We start from the raw sequence: 20,176 nt of genomic DNA, 5'->3' as shown, positions 1-20,176 counted from the left end.
TTGATTTCCATCTAAAAATTATCCGCTTTTTGACGATTCTCTTCTTGAAATTTCTAAATTTTGATCATATAATGCATTCGGTCGACAAAACATTGACATACACGTCGTGCGTGTAAACCATGCACAATGTTATTGTTTGTGACATTTATGGCGGTTGTGTGTATGTCAAAGTGACAGCAAAGTCCAACGGATGACTGTAACATTTCCAATGATGTCATTTCTGAGTAAACCAATACGCTCAGATGTAAATAAACTGAACTGTCTACAAAACGCACTGCGATTGGCCATCCATTCGATTGAGAGTCAATCGTTGAAGTGAAGCTATTTATTGCCCAAATCGCTTGCAGTACGATACGGGTTTTTTTTCTGTTCCAAGACATGAAAAGACACTTATTCCAAATTATTGAACAGAATCAATTGTAATTATTTATTTAGTTTATTCAATTGCATATGAGTTAGCTTTGTTGTTTTATCAATGGAAAACCATGAAATTGGTTATTGAAGCAACTGATTAGCTTCCAATTGAGACGATAGTTATTAGAAAGTTTTAGTAGAATTTAGGATAATAGCAAACAAGTATTTCGAAATGTCGGAAAAGGAAACTGTGCATGAGATTTTGAGCTCAGCTCTCGACGCTGATGAGCGCGGTGAAAAGGAACAAGCTGTGGAATTGTATATGAAAGCCGTGGAATTCATATTGAAAATTGGTGATCCGAAAACACGGGAACTTTTCAACAAATATGCCGTTCAAGCACTTGATCGGGCCGAAGAGTTGCGTGGCATTTCATCGCCAATACAGGTGGCAAAAATTGACGATAGTCATGCGAGTTATTTGCGAGTACAAAGTAGGTTTTGTTTTGTTTACGTCGTGCAGCGTCTAAATGAATGTTTTTCATATGAATTTTGAATTCAAGGTACAAACATTGCGAAGCCGGAGACCGATCGACCTGTTCCAAAGCCCCGAGCAATTGGCGCATCCGGATACACAGAGGACGAGAAACGTGTGCTCAATCATACCTCGAAAGTTAATGAGAATATATTTGTGCCTTTCATGGATGTCGATTTGAAAGATCGTTTCGTATTTTCAATTCCATTCACCGACAAAGTATGTACAATGTGCAGTTTCAGCGATAAGATCAAGCAGTTTAAAAAAAAAAATGAAAATGATGTCATTTCTGTTAATACTATTGCTACAGGATGGCTATTTGGCATTGGCACCAAAACAAAGGCGTGACTTCATCGAATGGCGTCGAGTCAGTGAATTGTGTGAGAATCCAAAGTTGATTGTTGGCGATTTTGTGGATTATCACAGTATCAAACAAACGGTGATATCGGATTGTAGCTTTGTTGCTTCGTTGGCTGTGTCTGCACTCTATGAAAGACGATTCGGAAAGGCTCTGGTTACCTCTATTATTTATCCCAGGAATTCGAAAAATGAACCCATTTACAATTCCAGCGGTAAATACTCGATTAAACTACATATCAATGGGATTCCACGGAAAGTCGTAATCGATGATCATTTACCGATCGGTCGATACAATCAATTGCTTTGCTCATATTCGAATAACAAGAATGAGTTCTGGGTGAGCCTACTTGAAAAAGCCTACATGAAAGTGATGGGCGGTTATGATTTTCCAGGATCAAATAGTGTAAGTAGATCACTCAAATTGGTTCGAAAGCCGAGTCTTTTTCATCACAATTATATTTTCTTTAAACTAATTTAATTTTGGGTTTTTGACGTTAGAATATCGATTTGCATGCATTAACTGGTTGGATACCCGAACGAATTGCCATTCGCTTGAAAGAGGAGACTTTCAATGCAGATGCCGTTTTTGATCGGCTTGAAACTGCCTTGGAACATGGACGTTGTTTGGTTACCGTTGCCACCGGTGAATTGACCGACGACCAAGCTGAACGAACTGGATTGGTTCCGGCCCATGCATACGCTGTTCTCAATTTGAGAGAAGTCAATGTAAGTCGACGCAAGATAAGAGCACTGATGCTTCAGAGAAAATTGAAAAGCAAAAATATATCGGACATTTGATTTCCATCCAAATGTTAGGGTGTTAAACTATTGCAACTCAAAAATCCATGGTCACATCTGCGATGGAAGGGTCATTATTCTGAGATGGATACTGTACATTGGACACCGGAACTACAGGAGACATTGAACTACAATCCAAAATTAGCCGAACAGTTTGACAATGGCATCTTTTGGATAGATTATCGATCAATTTTGAACTTCTTCGATGTGTTCTACGTAAACTGGGATCCAAATCTATTTCAAAATACATATTGCATTCATGCGTAAGTGTTTTTTGCTGAAGTAGCACATGTCAAACGCACTTATTCCAAATGAATAAATTTCTGGCCCATTGACTCAATAGATCATGGAATGCGGGCGTTGGACCAACCAAAGATGCCTATACCATTGGTGATAATCCGCAATTCAGTTTGCGTATCGGCGCTGGCACTGGATCAGTATGGGTTTTGTTAACAAGACACATCACATCGATTGAAGATTTTAGGGAGAATCATGAGTACATTACACTTTTAGTCTATCAAAACGGTGGCAAACGAATTTATTACCCATGTAAGTTCACAATTCAGTTTTAGCTCATGCGAGAGAAAAAAAACCGAATAAAAGTACTTTTATTCCCATTTCATTTTCAAAATTTTGTTTCTTCACTTTTTAGATGATCCGCCGCCATATATCGACGGAGTTCGAATCAATAGTCCGCATTATTTGTGCAAAATTCGATTGGATCCGAGTCAAGAGAAGAAGTAAGCTGAAATTGAATGTTTTTCTATTGATTTGATTTTTTTTTTTGCAACATTTACCACTTTCAACTAAAAATGCTCTTCATTTTACGTGTTTCAGTTACACACTGGTCGTGTCTCAACATGAGAAAACAACAACGATTTATTATACACTTCGAGCATACTCACGTAATCCATTTGAATTCAAGGCGATTCCAAGCACGTATATTGGCAAACAAACGGTGAATGGTGAATGGAAAGGCAACCGTGCTGGTGGTTGTCAAAATCATCCGGCAACATATCGAAATAATCCAAGATATAGTTTAAAACTTGGTCCGAAAGATTTAAGCAATTTAGTCATTGAGTTGCGTGGACCGAAAGTCTATCAGGTTGGATTCGAAATAACCGTTGCTTCACTGGACGATCCAACTGTAACGGCACCATTTGTTTCAAAAACAACCGGCAATTATCGCTCGGGATATTGTGTGCTCGATCTAAATGATATGCCTGCTGGTACCTACAACATCATACCATCCACATACTTACCCGCCCAAGAAAGCCCATTTATTTTAAGTGTCAAAGCAACGACCAACATTTCCATTGAACTAATCAATTGAAATTGACGGTTTGACACCCAAGTGTTCAAATATATTTTTACACCACTCAGTGGAGCAACTTATGAACCAATGTAATTGTTATCAATTTTTCAACATTTTCTCTCTCTGCAGAATTTTGTTATTCAATAAAATCTTTTTATGTTTTATTATGAAAATGATGTGTGTGTTTTTTTTTGTCTGGAAAGGTTTTTGAAACAAAAATTGGAAAAAATCATTTGGATGGGTGTTGAATAAAAAATTCGAAACGGTTTTAATGGAATCTAACAATAACAAAGAACTGTCAAATGTGACAGCTCTCCTCCGAAGGAGGAGTTTGACGTTTATTTGCGAAAGTAAACACATTGTGAGAAATGCTTCGAATATACCGATCGATCGCCGGTCAACGCATTCTGACTGGATTTTCTAGTAGAAAATGTTCAACAGCCCCATACAATATAGATGAAACGGAACCAGGTAACACATTTCCTTTGAATTTTTTTTATTTTTTTTTTCATGCGTTTCTCCGTCAATTAGAATTAGTTTTTTATTTCTTATTGCTCAACAACACAGAACCAAATCCCCTTTTGAATTGTTAATGTTTTGAATATTTTTTCAGTCAGTAGACTTTTTTTAACATTGCTGCCAAAATATCATTATTCAATTTTAGAGACGAATTTCGTTAAATTGATTGGATCCGCCTGGAGTGACACGGTAGACTTGTTGAATGGTGATAAATCTTGCAAAGTGGTTCAAAGATGCCAACACGAAAGTGGCCAACAATTTTCGTGCGTTTTTTTTCGTTTTTCCTCATGACTAATTCATATTTCATATCAGATTGCATCCTCGTCTAATACCATTGATTTTATATGTAAAATAACAAAAAGAAACGACAAAAGTGACCTCTCGTAGCGGCACAGTTGAAACTAACGAAACAAACACAATTGAACATGTCATTTTCATGTTCAGTGTTGGTTCTGTTGTTTACCGTATAGCCGGAGAGAGATATCTACAGCTTAGTGGCGTTGAATGACATTCAACACCCATGTAAGATTGAGAAAAAAAAATACAAGGAATTGCTCGTTTCACAAGAAAATTAATCGTTGAAAATCCTTGGACAAAATCATGAACCAGATTTTGTTTACATTTTTAATGTGTGTCATATGATGAGATTACTCAAGATTTTATCTATTTTCTACCAATAGAATTAGTCACATGGTGACATTTCCCAAGAGATTGCTTGAAACGACCGGCATCACAGGCTTAGAACGAGGTCAAAAATTTAATATCAATGGTTATGTTCGATCAATACCATTCAAAACGTCTCACGGTAAAATGAGACGAGCCATTTCGATTATGCCACACAGTATCGAATTGTACAACGATGAAGCGGAGTCTGTGCAGGATATGTGCATTGTAATGTTAACCGCTCATATAGAGTCACCGATTTGGCATCAGGAAAATTTAACCATGTTCAGCCTACGAACACATGTTCCAGTTAGGTAAATTATGACAAATTCATTTGGCGCATCTATTTTTTTTTTTTGAAGACATTGAACTTTATTCCCAGTTTAACCTTTGTTCAAAACGTGATTTATCGAGAATATTTCGAAAAACAATATTCTTCATTCACATCAATTTCTTGCTATTTTTTTGTTTTACCTTTCGACAGAGACGCTGATATTGGATTCACTGGACAAATGGTTCAACACTCGCACACTGTTATTGTTTACGATCGTAATGTGCAAAATTACATACGCCGTCATTTGGCACGGTACGATGGATTATTTATCGAAGGATATCTAAACTACCAAAAGTGCGAAACAGATGACGGTAGCACTCGTATGTCTGGAAATATTGTAGCTGTTCACATAGAAAAGACATGATAAATATAATAAAATGATTCACACTTTAAATGCAGTATTTTTTTTTTTACTTGGTTTGAAAAACAAAACCGATTTGAGTTGCATGATTAAGAGTCGCAATTTGTTTTCAATGATATTTCCATAGTAAACAAAATATATTATGAGTTCATCAAGATCAATCATGAGGTGTAATAAAAACGAAAAATTAAACCATTGGACATTGATGATTTGTCGGAATTTAGAGTGATGATCAATGAATTTAGATGTTGCTTTTGAATTCGCGCTCAAGATAAATGTTTTTATCACAATCAAGCGATTCAGCCCACCACCGAATGGTTCAAACATCAATATAAAAACCCATAAGCATATGTTCAATATCATTAATATAAACGTTTTACAGCCGTGGTATGAAAAAAAAACGACAAATGTCACAACGAAAAACAGAATATGCGTGCAAAGGAGCGTTTTGTGAACCAAAACACGACGCAGTTTTTTGTGTGCACGTTTTCCACATTTGTCTTCTTCTTTTGTGTGTGTTTTTCTTTCTTCGTTTTAAATCAATTCGTATTTGAGAAGAAAAAAAACACTCAAGAGAGATCATCGTACTGTGTTTTCAATGAATGAGATTTTGACTGTGTTGGGATTTCAAGAGGAAAATCGACCTTTATCTCAAGTAATTTTCCATTTATGCATGAATTATTCGGTCAACTTGTAATTATTTGCAGCGATTGCCATTTTATTGTAATTAGTGGCGTTAGGATTGTTCTGAACATTCATTTGTTCATGTCGTCGAGTGTAAGTCTCACAGTTGTAACAGTAATTTTCATCCTTCATCCACCTACGATCTTGTTAATTTTTACAAATGTATACCGTTATTGCGTTCGAAATATTGTGAAATGAGTTGAGTGTTTTTTGTCTGTTTTTTTTCTTCTCTTGTTCGTTTAAATCATGGATGTCATTTGGCAGAAGTAGGAAAATGATTCAGGTTGCGCGCACACACGTCATAACTGACAAACAGCAACAACAACAAGAGCATGGCAAAAAAAAAACTGCCACAAAATGAAATATGAAAGGCAGCGTGAAAAAATACATTTGTCGAGACCGGCAGCGAAAAAACACAAAAGCAACAACATCTAATGAGTATCGGTGTAATTTCATCTTATGAGTTTTGAAAATTAATTTTCAAGCAGAGAGACATACACATAATTAACAGCCAACACAGGCAAATCCACTTGAGTCGATTTTTCGAAAACGTCGCTTCGAAAATATTGTAAAGAAGCAGAAAAAAACGAATTGAAAACACCCGCCGCAAATGAACATATCTGTTTCGAGAGCGACTCTGTCGTCTCCGTGTCGGATCATCATTTGGCAATAATTTCAACTTAATGAAATACGATTATTTGTGTTCCGGTTTGGATGGTTGTTCGGATTCGTATTTTCCCTCTGTCTCTTTTGCACAGCAAAAAAACACCAGTCACGACGCACATTCGGTTCGCTCATACTGATTGCGAATGTCACGCGCGCAAAACAGATATCTGAAGCGTAATTTTCTTTCGAGGACTTTTCGAGCAAGCCAGGCATTTCTCTTTTGTACTGGCTAACGGCGACACCGTATATTTTTGTTTGTAGATTGCGGTTCGTTTTTTTTTTCGTTTGTAAAAATTTATTCGATTTCCACATCACTAGGCCAAGCTAGCGATTTGATTCGATTCTCTGTTTATTTGTTTTCTGTTTTGCTGTGTTTCAAAATGCAGCGTGTGTGTACACATATGCACGGCGCAAAGTGAACGATCGAGATCAGTTCGGTGAACAACAACGCAACGATGAAGATAAACTCTTTCTTCTCGGCTACAACAAACTGAAGCATAGCAAAGTTGTTGGCATAGGCTGCGGAACCTGCTCTTTGATCAGGTGCAAAAATGCATTAACCGAGTGAGAAAGGGGAAAAGCGTGTGCGCGTCTCGACCATTCCTTTCTATACGAAATAACTGTTTTGTGTGTGTGCCTGTGCGTGTTGTTGCATTTCTACCCGGTCCAAAAATATATTATAATTTACTTATTCAATTGAAGCGCGCATCGAGAAAAAGCATCAACCAAACGAACGAAATTGAATTGAACCAAAGAAACGAGAGGAAAAAAGAGGAACAAATCGAATTACACGAAAACGCGAATGAGAACAAATGAAGAGCCGCACATTAAACATGCAGTAGATCCGCATCAATTTATATCGTGCTATTGATTTTTGTTGTGTGTCGTTGATTGTTATTGATACTCGCATTTTTCTGTTTTAAACCGCATTCATGTTTTTTTCCCCTCTGGTTTTACTTCTCTTCATTTAATTCCGTCGAAGCGTGTGCGGAATTAGTGAAAATGAGGAGTGACGTGGTATAACGGTTGTGACGGAATTTGAAAAATTTTGTACATTTTGATCGCTAGTGAAATTGAGTTAATTTGTGATATTGAACCGTTGAGCATCTCTCTCTCTCTCTCTCACTCTCTCTCTCTCTCATTAAAATGAAACAGTGATGTGCTGAAAACCGAACAAAAAAATTTCCTGTAAATTCCATCGAATAATTATGATTGTTAATGAACGTAATTTAAGCTCTTTGTCTCTCTCAATTTGGAAGTTGCTTCGAAATTCGTTACAAAACCGAATTAAATCAAGTGAAACGGAAAATTCAGTGCATGATAATGATGACACGGCTGTGAGCAATTTAAAATTCTCAATCCAAATCTCACCTCAATTACAATGATGATGAAGGGAAAAACATAAACAACAACAAAAGAAAGAGCCACTTAATTGAGGAAAAAGAAACAAGAACAGTGGGAGAGGCGTTCGCGTGAGCGACGAAAACACAGCGACAAAACGGTGGACCAGCACAGAATATGCCGTTTTTCAAGCGATCGGCCAAAGTGCCGATAACGAGCTGTCAACAAAATGAAAATGACAATAGCGAAACCTGCGCAATCGATACGTATCGATTACGATCGGGTGATCAACCATTGGATATCGCCAACCAAAATAGATTAATTGAGCACGAATCAAATGCTGAGCGACTGACAACGGGCTCAACATCATCATCGTCAGTTAGTGAGCGTGTTTCGAGTTTTGTGAACGGGATCATTGGTAAAATGGGCAAGAATCGGCGCAAAAACAAACTCAGTCAGCAGCCAATTCAGCAGCAGCAGCAGCAGCAACAGCAACAGCAATCACATTTGAAAAAGGTTCATTTGCAAAGCGATAAACAGCCACAGCATGGGAAAATCCAACGTCAGCCAACTGTTAAAAAGGGTCAGCATAACGAATTCCATTCGAATGAAACAACCGCCGAACATAATAAATCAGTTCCTGTGTCATTCGATGTGAATATTAAAAGTGAACATGGTTTGAAAGGCGATGGCGGTGGCGGCTACGACGAAAAACTGCAACGCAAATTGCACGACACCAAGAATAACATGAAAAATCAGCAAAACGCCAAAATTCTTCACAGCAAAACCTTTAACACCAACGAAAATGAGCGCGTAATTGATTATAATAACATCGTAGGCCTCAAATCGAATCAAATGAAAAGCGGCTCAACCAACGCAAGCGATTGTCAAGCGAACAACCGCAACCAACCGATTGACGCCGTTGCGAACAACGAAAACGACCAGATACTTTGTCCGTTGAATGAGCGAGTTATCAAAAATAGCCCATTCGCTGAGGAGACACAGCCGTTGCATTCATGTATCGAAATAGATTCATTTATCGGCAGCGATGGCGGTGGCGGCGGCGGCGACGACAACGACAACGACGTCAACGACAACGACGACGACGAAGGCAAGAATAATCTGAACCGAAGCGAATGCAAGCAATTGACGCCTCAAACTAATAATCATATCTCATCCAGATCAGACGCAAATAATAATGAAGTGAACAACGCTGTTAAAAATATTGGTGACGTTCAGAAAACCAATGTCACCGTAAATTGTGAGACAGATTCAAAGCGAATACCCTCAGCTGAACAGCAGCAGAAACAACAACAGCAGCAACAGCAGCAGGACAGGTCCCGGCAGCTGGAAAATTCGTCGTCTATCTTTTCAACCAATCACATTCACAAAACCGAACGCTCCAAAAATCAACAACAACAACCACAGCAGCCCGTTCCATGTTACAATAAAACAACCAGCATGGGACAATCTCCATCCACGAATACGATCAACAAATCGAAACAACAAAACAACGCGAATCACACAAAGAGTACAAACTATGGGAAGACGGCCGAAACAAAAGTGTGTGCCGACCAAAAAGCAGCAGCCACAGCTAACATTTGCCATGACGCAGCAGCAAAAGCAACGGCAAGAGCAGCCGAAGCGCCGCATTATGATAAAAATAAAATTAATTTTTCGAATGAAATAAATGAAATATTAGAATCCGAAACGTCATCAAAACAATCCGGTGCAGAGCCAGAGCCAAAGCCAAAGCCAGAACCAGAACCAAAGCATAGTGGAACTACGGCGGCAACGACGACGACAACGACGACGACGGCGGAGACGGCGAACGAGATCAAGGATGTTTTTTATGAAACGTCGTCCGATTTGAACGGTGAAATAAATTCGACCGTATTTGTTACGAACGACGGAAAATCAGTTACCACCACACAATACACACGACCGGTCACGGAAAATGTGAATGGTAGCAGTAAAGTTACTCGTTTCGAATCAGTTTCGAATGGGATAAACAACATCAACCATAAAACTGATACAAAAATACCAAAAATACCATTAAAAAATGACAAAATTGACGTCACCATACGTGATACAGTAGAAGCAACAGCCACAGTCACAATATCAACCGCCTCATCTGCCGTTCCATCAAGTGAAAATGATAGTAGTGAACGTTGTTGTGTGACAAATGATGATGTGGATCAATGTGAAAAGAGTTCAGTGTCAGCAAGTGAAAAAATCCAAATACAACGTGATTGTACGGGTGCAGGCGTGTCTAAACCAAAATTAAGCGAAAATTGTGAGAATAGTGCGCAAATGGAGCAAAACGTATTGTATCGCGTGGACAGTTACAATAGCGATGATGCTCTTGAATTAAGTGACATCGAAGAGACGGTGATCGATCAGCATGGCAAGGTGATTGAAGTGAAAACACTGTTCAAACAACGGCCAACCGGAAAATTACAATCGATTCCGGAATTTCGTAAAAATAGTACAGACCATAAAATCGATGGCATTCGGACGATTAATGGTCGACGACGATCGAACAGTATAACCGGTTCGCTCGGTATTGAAATTGTGGAGGTTGGATTGAGCACAAACAATACGCAATCCGACTATCTGACGCAACAGCCATTCGTTAGCTTTGCAGATGACTCAACTGCAATCAAATTGAGCGATCTACGGGATAATACGAAAGAAGCGGAAAATGTATCGTCTCAGGCGATCGACATTGTTGAAATCGTGGAGGAGAGCGAGAGTGGCAGCGAATATGAGGAAATCGAAGAGGAAATTGAAGAAGAGGTGAGTTGAAAGTGCAGTGCGCACGTATATTGAGTTAGGAACAATTTGCATTAGTGAGAGTTTTCTATCACAATTTCTAGGAAATCGAAGAGGAGATAGAGGAAATTGAAGAAGAGGAAGAAGAAGAAGAAGAGGAAGAATTGGTGTCGGCCGATGGCAGTTTGAGCAACGATAGCGTCACCGAAAACAATGCCAATCAAAATACAGCCAATGCATTTAAATCAAATCAAAATAGTTCAAGCGTCAACGTCAACGGTTCACAAAAATCGGTGCAGCACACAAAACCAAATCGCCTAAACAATGACAGCAACAACAATGATGTGATACACGTCTCAATTGATGGCCAACCACAACGATTTAACGCCAATAAGCCAATAAATTTAAGCCAAGCAATCAATAAAAATACGGAACCTCTAAGCCATAGTCATAGTAGAGTTAATGAACATGAATTAATGAAAAAAACGCCGTCACAACAGCAGCCACATAGTGATAATAATAAGTCGACGCGAAAGATCGTCAACGATAACATTAGTAGCGTTAAAGGTAGTAGTAATGCATACGATAAATCATCCGAATCAATGCTACTGCAGCAGAAGCAACAAAAGCAGCAATACCCACCAAAGTATTCAGACGATGCAATGCATTTGCCCGATATTGTTGTCGGTTCAACGCTTCTCAGTGCAAATCACGGTAGTAAAAAACCGATACCTCTATCGCGTAGCCCACCGAAAATTGTTGTCAACGACAATACCTTGGACAGCTGGAGCAGCAACGAAGAAGAAACGGGCACGATCAGCGATAGTTTTGATGAAAGCCTCGAAGTCGACGATGAAACTGCCGACTTGACTGATGTAAGTTGTCCTTTATGCCATTCACATTCAATCGAAATGATATCATCGTCAATTTTTTTTTAAATTTTTTATTTTCGCAATAAAATATTGACAAAAATGCTCTTAAAATTACAGGATGAAGAAGCCGAGAAGAGTCCAAATGAAAAACTATTATATCCAGGCGTATTGAACATTGGCAATAAAAATGAATCAAACGAAAGCCAAAACAACGTCCACAACGAGGCGTAAGTGTTTTCCCATTCATTTTTTGCCGTCGTGAAGTGTTTTTTTCTCATACACTCTCTCTCCTTCTTTCATTCGCATCGAATACGAGAATATTTTTAGTTCAGGTACGAAATGAAACCAGAGTTTGTGTTGGTTATTTTTTTTCTACGTCTCTTTTTTTCTGCGAAAATATTGGTTAATAATTTGATGTGATTCAAACACGGTCCCGCCGACCACACGTTTTGTACACGCAGTTTGGGAAAATTTCAGTGCGCAAAAATTTCGATCGCCGTTGCTACTCGGAAAATGTTCATTTTACAAACAGGAGTCAGCATTTTTATCTGGCGTAAAATGTTGGCTTAGAAACATGTTCAAGTGGAGCTAGAGAGATGGGTACGGGGCACGTAATTCAAATTAAATATTTTCTCGATCGACTGTATCTAATGTAGTCTCGGCCACTTACAAAACGTCGACATTTGAATATTTTCATGCTCATCCTTTTCTCGCGATATTTGCACGCGTACTTTTCGCTTTGTGTGCGCGATACATTATTGCAATAGAGTGTGTGTGTGTGTGTATGTATCGCTGCTCGTGTCTCTCTTGTTTTTATCACATTTTACGTTGAAACGAACGACTCAAATTCGGATTCAAACTGTAATTTATTTTTATAGAGACCGAACAACGAATAAAATTAATAACAATAATAAGAATGAACGATCATGAGCGCACGATCATGAGCGGAAAAGTAGTGATATACCGAAAACTATATACTCTGGCCAGCAGTGCCGAGTTAGCCATATGGCAAATGAGGCAGTTGCCTCGGGCACCACGTTCTTGGGGGCACCACAAGCATGGATTTTTTTTTTTTTTATAATCTGAAAAAGAAAACACGCAGCCAAAAATGGGCCCAAAAATGTTTTTGGTGCCCCAAAAATGGTATTCCTAAAAAAAAATTTTGCTCCCTACCGCTCGCATCTGATATGTACGTTCATTTTATCAATAATTATTTGTATATATAACGGGAAAAAATTGCAAGGGGCACCAAAATCATTTTTGCCTCGGGCACCAAATTTGGTTAACTCGGCACTGCTGGCCAGAGAGCAAAAGTGCATAGAATGCACGATTTTCATCAGAGTTATAAGCAAATTATAGACAACAATGTTGTTTATGCGCGCTCTGCTGCCTAATGCCAACACCATCAACCATCTGAATATGCTTTGAAAAAGAAAGAAAAAGAAACAGAAGTTATATCATCTGCCAATAATATGAAATGTAGACGTACGCGTCGATGGTGTGTACATGAGCGAAGAAATGAAGAAAATCATAGCACACATATTTGCGAACATAATGATGGGATTATATCGTTCGAACGTCAACGAAATTGTTGAATGCTGACGATAACTTGAGCACGATCTAATAACGGAACGAAAGCACACAGCCGCTTGCGCACTTCATGCGAGTCGTCGTTGCCGTCGTTGCCGTCGTCGTCGTTGCCTTCGTTGCCGTCGTCGTCGTCGTTGCCGTCGTTGCCGTCGTTTCGCTCTGTCTTCCTCTCATGGGCCACTTACGAAGCCGGGAGATCGTCTCTCAGAACTAATCGATTTGTGTGTGTAAGCAAATAGGAAAAAGATTTATTTTTAGGCCATGTGTACAACACGATAGAACGATCAATGATCGTGCGAAACGTACAAGCAACAACAACGCAAAACATACGAAAAAAAGCCACATACAAAAATGATACCAATATTCGGAATCATAGAAATTTGTTATGTTCCACGTGTTAATCATGATTCCAAATTAAAATATTTCTTTCCGGCGCCACTTACTTATTTTGTTCGATGCCTCCGATTTTTTTTCTTCGTTACGGATTCTATTGAACGAATTTCCGTCGAATCTCAAGCAATTATATAGCCATAACAATGACGCCACGCGTACACGCTAGTTTTGAAGTGCGTAGTAATCCTGTGTAGTGATGATTGGCGTGTCATGTTTGATTTTCAAGGTTGCTTTCACAATTTCAAAATTTCTTCTCTATTTTTATCGAGAAAAGAGAAACAGAGTGCGATCGCCACAAGGCGATTTATAGAACAGTCGCACTCAATAGCACGGAACATGAAAGAAATGTTTGATTCTTTTTTCTATCGCAAAGCAATTTAAAAACACACTCACACACTGGAATGTGTTTCAGACGATTTGGTCGAAATCAAAGGAGAAATGATTTGCGCATGGTCGTGTTTCTGTTTAATTGCATAACAATTTATTTTCGATTTGCATTCAAAACATCGAAATTTCGGTCATTTTTTCCCTCAGCAACATTTCGCTCACCGCTTGATTGAACATATAAAATTATCACAACTATTTATACTGGAAACTATTTTTGGATCGAGATCTCATAAACATTCATAGCTCTGTCCGTTTCAACTTTGCATGAATGCGACTGATGGCATTCACACATTCGGTCACTTGAAAATGATTGAGACCTTTGAGTTAATTTTATGATTTGTATGTCAGATTCGAAAATTTCTTTCCGAGCATATTAACAAAAGCGCGTTTATTTTTGGTATCGAAGGAAACAACATGAACTTAACCTATTGGCGCAGCTCAATGAAGCCAAAACCAATGTTGCTGAGTGTCAACAAAAAATCGCCGATCTAACATACAAAATCAGTGAGCTTGAGCGAGATTTAACGGTGAAATCATGGAATGTCGAACGTGAGTATTCAATTCGATTTTCTATTTCGTCAATTTCTTCAATGAAAATCCGTCATTTTGTAATAAAAATTTGAAGAAAAAAAAATACAAATATTTTGGTTTTCTGTTTAATTTGGTCAAAGGTTTGCAAGCCGAACTAGAAGCGGCATATAAGGAATTGCACTGTGTCAAAGACAAATTGAAACATCAGGAGGATGAAATAGATAAAAATCGGGCAAAATACTCGGAGCAAGAGGATGACTTCAATATCAAAATTAGTAAGCAATCAACGGCACTATGCCTTTAAGTCGAAGTGAAAATGATCTTTCCACATTTCAAGCATTCCACATTCATTCTAGATTGAAAATGATAGAATTGAATTGAATTTATCAACAATTTGCTGTCATTTGGATTTAATGCAAATTCGGAAGAAATTAATCAAACACAATTCCAATTTGTAGACAATCTTCAATCCGATCACATCGAACTCAAACAAAAGCTTGACCAAATGCAATCACTGGCCATATCGTTGCAAGTACAATTGAGCTCGGCGCAAAATGATTTGGCTGATTTGCGAGCTGAAAAGGAAAAATTGATCGGCGAACGAGATGTCGAACGTCAAGCACTACAGGATGCATTGGATGCGGCGATCATCGAACGGGCCGAAAACGATGCGAAATGGCAGAGGGATTTTGAACAGTTGCGAACACTTAACTCAGGTACATAAGCCATAAATTATGTCATTTTTGAAGCAAATTTCGAAAGGAAAGCTTAAATGAATCCACATTTTTAACGAGATTCAATTTTCTGAGATTTACTTTCTTTATAAATGAGATTTTTTTCCGTCAAATTGCCGACTGACTTTCAGATCGCGAAGAACTTTTGCTACAGGACTGTGAGTGGAAGATAAGATCGACAGAGAGAGCTTGTAAGGAGCGTATCAATGCAGCGGAACAAGCGAAAAAGGAGGCAATCAAAACATCGGAAAAATTGGCCGTTGATACAAAAGCAAAACAGGACCAAGTGTGTTTGAATTCCAAAATCACCAAATTTTTTTTTTAATTCTAGTTCCAAACTTTGGATTTAACCAAATCTACGCTTCGGTTGAGGAAAAATTAAACCAAAACTATCATTTATTTCTTTTCGACCAGATGAAGCATTTAAAAACAACTGAAGCCGAATTGGCGGCATTACGTGGCCTATCAAACGAGCAACGTTATTCCATTGCTTATTTGACGCAGCAGCTAGAAGAGATAAAAGAAAGGCTGGACGAAGCCACTAGTCAACTTGAAGAGGCAAACGATAAGATTCACCGAATGGCTGTTCGATTTGCTTCGTAAGTTTTAAAATTTGATTTATCGAAATCAGTTTGGATTTGAATTAAACAATTTAATAAACTTTGCAGGGATTTGAGTGATAAAGACCGGGAAATGATTGCGAAAATCGATGAAGTGCGCTATGAAGTGGCATCGATGTGGGAAGACCGAATATTGTACGTATTTCAATTGTTTGTAATGTAAAACAAAATGGTCAAACCAGTTGATCATTTAATCATTTTACAGAAATGAGATGATACGCTTGAAAGATGAGCTGGAGATCTGTTTTGCTGAAGAGCGCATGGAAGCCGTGCAAAAAGCACAAAAAGAGCATATAGATGATGTGAATCAGTTGAAGGAATCGTTTGCTTTTCGTGAGAAAATACTGCAAGATGAGATCGAGGCCATCAAAGAGAAACTGGTCGACCGGAATCGTCGATTGGACGAAGCAAATGAGAAAGCTGATAAGCAAATTATGCAAATTCGCATGATTCTAAATAAATCCGAACAGGGTCACCAGCGTGAATTCAGTTTAGTTTTTTTCTTTTCACTCGAAGTTTAGCCATAAATGCAATGAATTTTTATCAAACATCATTGACCCTACTATTCATGACAATTTTATTTTCAGATAAACTAAGGTCCGAGTTTGAAGAGCGCGAGGCTGAACTGAAAGCACAGTTTGAAGCCAAAATAGATGAAATCAAGAAGAAGTCTTCAGATGAGCTGAGCACCACCAAGTCTGAAATGATAGCTAAATTAAAACGAGACTATGGTAAGAATTACCTGGCATCACAATGAAATTCGAGAAAATTGTTTAATTTTATTTCTTTCTGTGTGCATAGAATTGAATTACGAGAAATTCAAGGCAGACAAAGAAGAAGAGCAAATAGACATGCAACGAAACTACAAGAGAAAACTGTCGGATGCCGACGTGAAAATGCGGTAATGAACAGGATTTTACATTCGTTTTCCCCCATTGTTTACATTTTTTTTTTTTGCTGCATCATGAGTCGAAATGTTGAAAATGAATCTCTTTCTTGACTTCAATTCCTAATGAAAACCGATTATTCCTTTTTCTTTGTATTTTGGACAGCGATATTGAAATTCTCCATCAACGCGAGATCAAAGACTTACAGAATGCCCACTCCATGGAACGGTCAAGTTTAGAACAGCGTGATCTTCAAAATTCTCAGGAAATTGAAACGCTGCACAGAAAATGCCGGTGCCTTACTCAATTGTGCGTACCAATTATTTCAAGTGACCGATGCATTTGATTTGTTAATTCTCTTTTTCATTTGCCATGTACTAGATTTGATGAGATGCGAATTCGATATGAACGGCGTGAGCCGCGTGCCGAAGATATTCGCACAATTGAAGAGCTAAAAAGCATCATTGAAGCGCAGGACAAAGACCTTCGTCTATTGACTGAGGAATTACGTAAAATGCAAATGCGCCAAAATGGTGGCAAAACGTACGACCAATTGAACTATGATCAAAACGAAATGATGCAAGACATGCAACCAGTTGCACCACAATCACCAACCCATTCACGTAAAATGAAAAAACCAATTCTCAACTGTGACGTCATTTACGAAGCAGAAGAAGAAGATGAATCTCAACCGATTTCAGCCTAAATAACAAGAAATTGCACACCATCCCCCGTCAATTTTGGATGAAACAAACTGAATTTTCGTTTAATTAGAAAATCAGTCTTTGTTAATTATTATTTTTTTTTGTATTTTATTTTATTTCGATACGATTAATACTCGTTCTTGAGTTCATTCAGTCTGAAAAGGAAATAAAATTTAACCAAAGAATAAGCATTAGAATTTACATTGTACACGCGCTAGGAGGCCATAACATTTTATTTTTTAAATAAAGTTACGGATGATATCATTTACACATATGATATGTTTTCTGTTTGTTTGAGCAGCTATTGATTAAATAATTGACACAATTGAATTGACAGCTAGATTATTATTGTTTTGTTTCTTTGATTGAGCCTTGTTCAATTGTTCACAGGCAGGTCATTCAATTCTCTTGGGATTGTTTCGATGCAGAGCACAATCAATTCATCTTTGCATGACACTTTTTCGTTGTTTATGAGCCTTCGAAGCGATAAACTACCGGCCATACCAGTTTTATCCATGCCAATCGATTCCCAAGTACCGCAAAAACTTTCGATCGATTTGTCTCCGTTGATGTTTGAACCGTGCCAGATTTGCTTTCGGGGCCTTGAGATGACAATGAAACGAGAAATAAGAATTGGATTCTTGATGCATGAATTGCAACAATTCCACTTTACCATGTACTATCATGCAACACATCTCGACCGTTGAAGCTGTACAATCGTGGCGATTGATAAGAAAATTCACCATTGATATCAAATAAATCTTTCCACGAACGGAATATCATCTCGCCTTTGATATTTGCAATTGGAACGTCCCAATGTGCATAGCTGACGAGCCCTTGAAGACTTTGAATTCTGTAAGCAATCACAATTTTAATTGATATCACATATTAATTGACACCTAAAATGTTCTCTTTTTCTAAGTAAGCGAGAGTCCATAAATTACCGCGTGGATAAAAATGATTTAAAAGAGCCAACCACTCCAGCGCGAACCGCTTGACGATAGCATGAAAAATCTGCACCTCTTGTCCCGTGCAAATTTCCTGAGTAAGGTTCATTCAATGCTGCAATTCGAAGCTAATAAAATGAAATCAATAAAAAAGTGTTTTACACATTTCAATCATTTTCTTTCCTGGTGCAATTTCCATTTCATTTCGACTCACAAAGAACTTGGTTTTCGGTGTGACTGTTGATATATCGGCCGGTTCAGTAACAGGGAAATTGTTAAGTTCATCTTCGATGAAGGGTATTGGCGGCAAGGTGGCTGGAGTCAAAATTGGTGGTGTTGTGTAGAAACTTGGTGGCATAGTGAATAGCATCGGGCGATCAGCCTGAAAAATTATAAGGAGAAAATTTCAAGAAAAAATCCAAACCAAATCTACTATTCGGTGTAATAGTTCAAACTTACCCAAATATTCCCTGCGCACACTTTGTTCATGGTTTCCGGATCGCTGTACAATTTCAATGATATAATTTTGCCCTAAAAAGTCAGTCAAATTAATTAAGATTATTCATTCTAATTTACAAACAAAAACAAGAATTCAAAAATGTAATTCAAAATCCAAGCGTTGCATTAACTCACATCGAACCTATTTGGTGAAAATGGTCCAGCACTTCCGACATACAGTCGAGAGTCTGAATCGATTTTAATTTCCACTGGATCCACATTGTTCACAATCACCGATCGGACTTCGTGGCAATTGAGGTACAATGTCACTTTGTTCAGAAAGACTTTAACGCCAACGGTGGTTTCATTTTTGAACGCTGGCACTTGAAACGTAGCCAAATTCTGGCTGTTCAAATGCAGTTTGGCATCGGTATAAATTAGCGATACATTGTAAATGTATCGATTGGTTGGCACCAGAACAAGACCAAATTGCACCACAGTACCGAGTGGATTCAAAATGCTAAATAAATAGCCGCCATTGGTGTTGTTCATTTGAACCGTTGCAACAATTGTCGATTCGCGAACCGATTTTGGGAATGTACGATAAGCAAGCCTCACTAACATGTCTGAGTCTCGATTTTCCGTAAATACATTGCTTTTGAATCGAGACGATTGATTGAGTAAATCAAATTCAAAGTTACTATCACCTAAAATAGTTTGCAAAGAAATTCGAGTCACATTGATGTAAATGTCATAAATTGTGCAATCAATTTGGCTAAATCTACCTGCTAAATCACGTCCACGCACATTTTTCACTGTAAACGATTCAACATTACTAGTCAAACAAAGGAACCAACTCAAACAAATCAAGCAATAAACCATAAGTAGCTCCTTATAAATCATCATTTTCTTTTTAATTGGTTGGGTAAATGGTTGAATAAACAAGAAAATCGTCGGCACGTTCACCTTTTTCACGTATTGAATTGTTAATGAAGAAATTACGAACAGACACACAAATTTACTTTGATTTGTTTACATTTTGCACATGCAATTTGCCAATCTTGACAAATCCCATAGACTACGGGAGCAGAAAACGATGCGAATTCGTGCGCATGAGCTACGAAAAGATATGCTATCAAATTCAAATTGATAAATCATTTTATCACGAATTGATGTCTCTTCAAATTGTTGAAGTTGCCGAGTGTATTTTTGGTTTAAAAAAAAAACCAAGTTCTTTACAAATTTAGTGTATCTTTGGTTGAGACATCTATTTCTGTTTCATTTGCTTATACATTGCTGTTTGAATACTGCTATACAATGGAAATGTACCGGTGATAGCACAATTCATTCCATTCATCGTAACTTTGACAG

General features: G+C 38.0%; 4 protein-coding genes across 4 annotated transcripts; 3 read left to right on the top strand and 1 right to left on the bottom strand.

Annotated features, from left to right (window-relative positions):
* The first annotated feature begins 157 nt into the window (after nucleotides 1-157).
* On the top strand, nucleotides 158-3,532 carry LOC129577327 (calpain-7-like). The gene is made up of 8 exons (XM_055464130.1): nucleotides 158-845; nucleotides 915-1,105; nucleotides 1,197-1,649; nucleotides 1,745-1,972; nucleotides 2,063-2,307; nucleotides 2,388-2,593; nucleotides 2,697-2,784; nucleotides 2,882-3,532. Exons 1-8 carry the CDS (start codon nucleotides 587-589, stop codon nucleotides 3,375-3,377), a joined length of 2,166 nt encoding a protein of 721 aa, XP_055320105.1. The 5' UTR covers nucleotides 158-586; the 3' UTR covers nucleotides 3,378-3,532.
* Nucleotides 3,533-3,665: 133 nt separating this feature from the next.
* LOC129577329 (uncharacterized) lies at nucleotides 3,666-5,269 on the top strand. The gene is made up of 4 exons (XM_055464133.1): nucleotides 3,666-3,830; nucleotides 4,024-4,141; nucleotides 4,559-4,855; nucleotides 5,026-5,269. Exons 1-4 carry the CDS (start codon nucleotides 3,728-3,730, stop codon nucleotides 5,237-5,239), a joined length of 732 nt encoding a protein of 243 aa, XP_055320108.1. The 5' UTR covers nucleotides 3,666-3,727; the 3' UTR covers nucleotides 5,240-5,269.
* Nucleotides 5,270-6,680: 1,411 nt separating this feature from the next.
* LOC129577406 (putative uncharacterized protein DDB_G0282133) lies at nucleotides 6,681-17,692 on the top strand. Its single transcript, XM_055464373.1, has 14 exons — nucleotides 6,681-10,726; nucleotides 10,807-11,577; nucleotides 11,692-11,801; nucleotides 14,351-14,493; nucleotides 14,616-14,750; nucleotides 14,934-15,191; nucleotides 15,341-15,495; nucleotides 15,624-15,808; nucleotides 15,878-15,964; nucleotides 16,035-16,318; nucleotides 16,417-16,560; nucleotides 16,631-16,730; nucleotides 16,882-17,025; nucleotides 17,098-17,692. The coding sequence occupies exons 1-14, from the start codon at nucleotides 8,105-8,107 to the stop codon at nucleotides 17,420-17,422; spliced, it is 5,463 nt and encodes a 1,820-aa protein (XP_055320348.1). The 5' UTR covers nucleotides 6,681-8,104; the 3' UTR covers nucleotides 17,423-17,692.
* Nucleotides 17,615-20,158, bottom strand: LOC129577407 (collagen alpha-1(XV) chain-like). The gene is made up of 7 exons (XM_055464374.1): nucleotides 19,591-20,158; nucleotides 19,001-19,512; nucleotides 18,827-18,898; nucleotides 18,582-18,749; nucleotides 18,365-18,495; nucleotides 18,094-18,273; nucleotides 17,615-18,022 (listed from the first exon to the last, which is right to left on the bottom strand). Exons 1-7 carry the CDS (start codon nucleotides 19,709-19,711, stop codon nucleotides 17,797-17,799), a joined length of 1,410 nt encoding a protein of 469 aa, XP_055320349.1. The 5' UTR covers nucleotides 19,712-20,158; the 3' UTR covers nucleotides 17,615-17,796.
* Nucleotides 20,159-20,176: the final 18 nt, after the last annotated feature.

The sequence above is a fragment of the Sitodiplosis mosellana genome, unplaced genomic scaffold, assembly GCF_009176505.1.
Source record: "Sitodiplosis mosellana isolate CC-2019 unplaced genomic scaffold, AAFC_SMos_1.0 Smas_scaffold_6197, whole genome shotgun sequence".
Taxonomy (NCBI): Eukaryota; Metazoa; Arthropoda; class Insecta; order Diptera; family Cecidomyiidae; genus Sitodiplosis; species Sitodiplosis mosellana.
Note: the sequence above shows the minus strand (reverse complement) of the source record. Positions and strands in the feature narration are given on the sequence as shown.

Bases quoted from the DNA above. Each gene is read 5' to 3' on its own strand.
- LOC129577407 (XM_055464374.1), bottom strand. From the start codon at position 19,711: ATGATGATTTATAAGGAGCTACTTATGGTTTATTGCTTGATTTGTTTG. The intron at 19,513-19,590 runs GTAGATTTAGCC...AAACTATTTTAG, and splicing joins GCGTGGACGTGATTTAGCAG to GTGATAGTAACTTTGAATTT. The intron at 18,023-18,093 runs GTAAAGTGGAAT...TGTCATCTCAAG, and splicing joins GTGTTGCATGATAGTACATG to GCCCCGAAAGCAAATCTGGC.
- LOC129577406 (XM_055464373.1), top strand. From the start codon at position 8,105: ATGCCGTTTTTCAAGCGATCGGCCAAAGTGCCGATAACGAGCTGTCAA. The intron at 15,192-15,340 runs GTACATAAGCCA...ACTGACTTTCAG, and splicing joins GTTGCGAACACTTAACTCAG to ATCGCGAAGAACTTTTGCTA. The intron at 16,731-16,881 runs GTAATGAACAGG...TATTTTGGACAG, and splicing joins GATGCCGACGTGAAAATGCG to CGATATTGAAATTCTCCATC.
- LOC129577327 (XM_055464130.1), top strand. From the start codon at position 587: ATGTCGGAAAAGGAAACTGTGCATGAGATTTTGAGCTCAGCTCTCGAC. The intron at 2,308-2,387 runs GTAAGTGTTTTT...TTGACTCAATAG, and splicing joins AATACATATTGCATTCATGC to ATCATGGAATGCGGGCGTTG. The intron at 2,594-2,696 runs GTAAGTTCACAA...TTCACTTTTTAG, and splicing joins CAAACGAATTTATTACCCAT to ATGATCCGCCGCCATATATC.
- LOC129577329 (XM_055464133.1), top strand. From the start codon at position 3,728: ATGCTTCGAATATACCGATCGATCGCCGGTCAACGCATTCTGACTGGA. The intron at 3,831-4,023 runs GTAACACATTTC...ATTCAATTTTAG, and splicing joins TATAGATGAAACGGAACCAG to AGACGAATTTCGTTAAATTG. The intron at 4,142-4,558 runs GTGCGTTTTTTT...TTCTACCAATAG, and splicing joins GAAAGTGGCCAACAATTTTC to AATTAGTCACATGGTGACAT.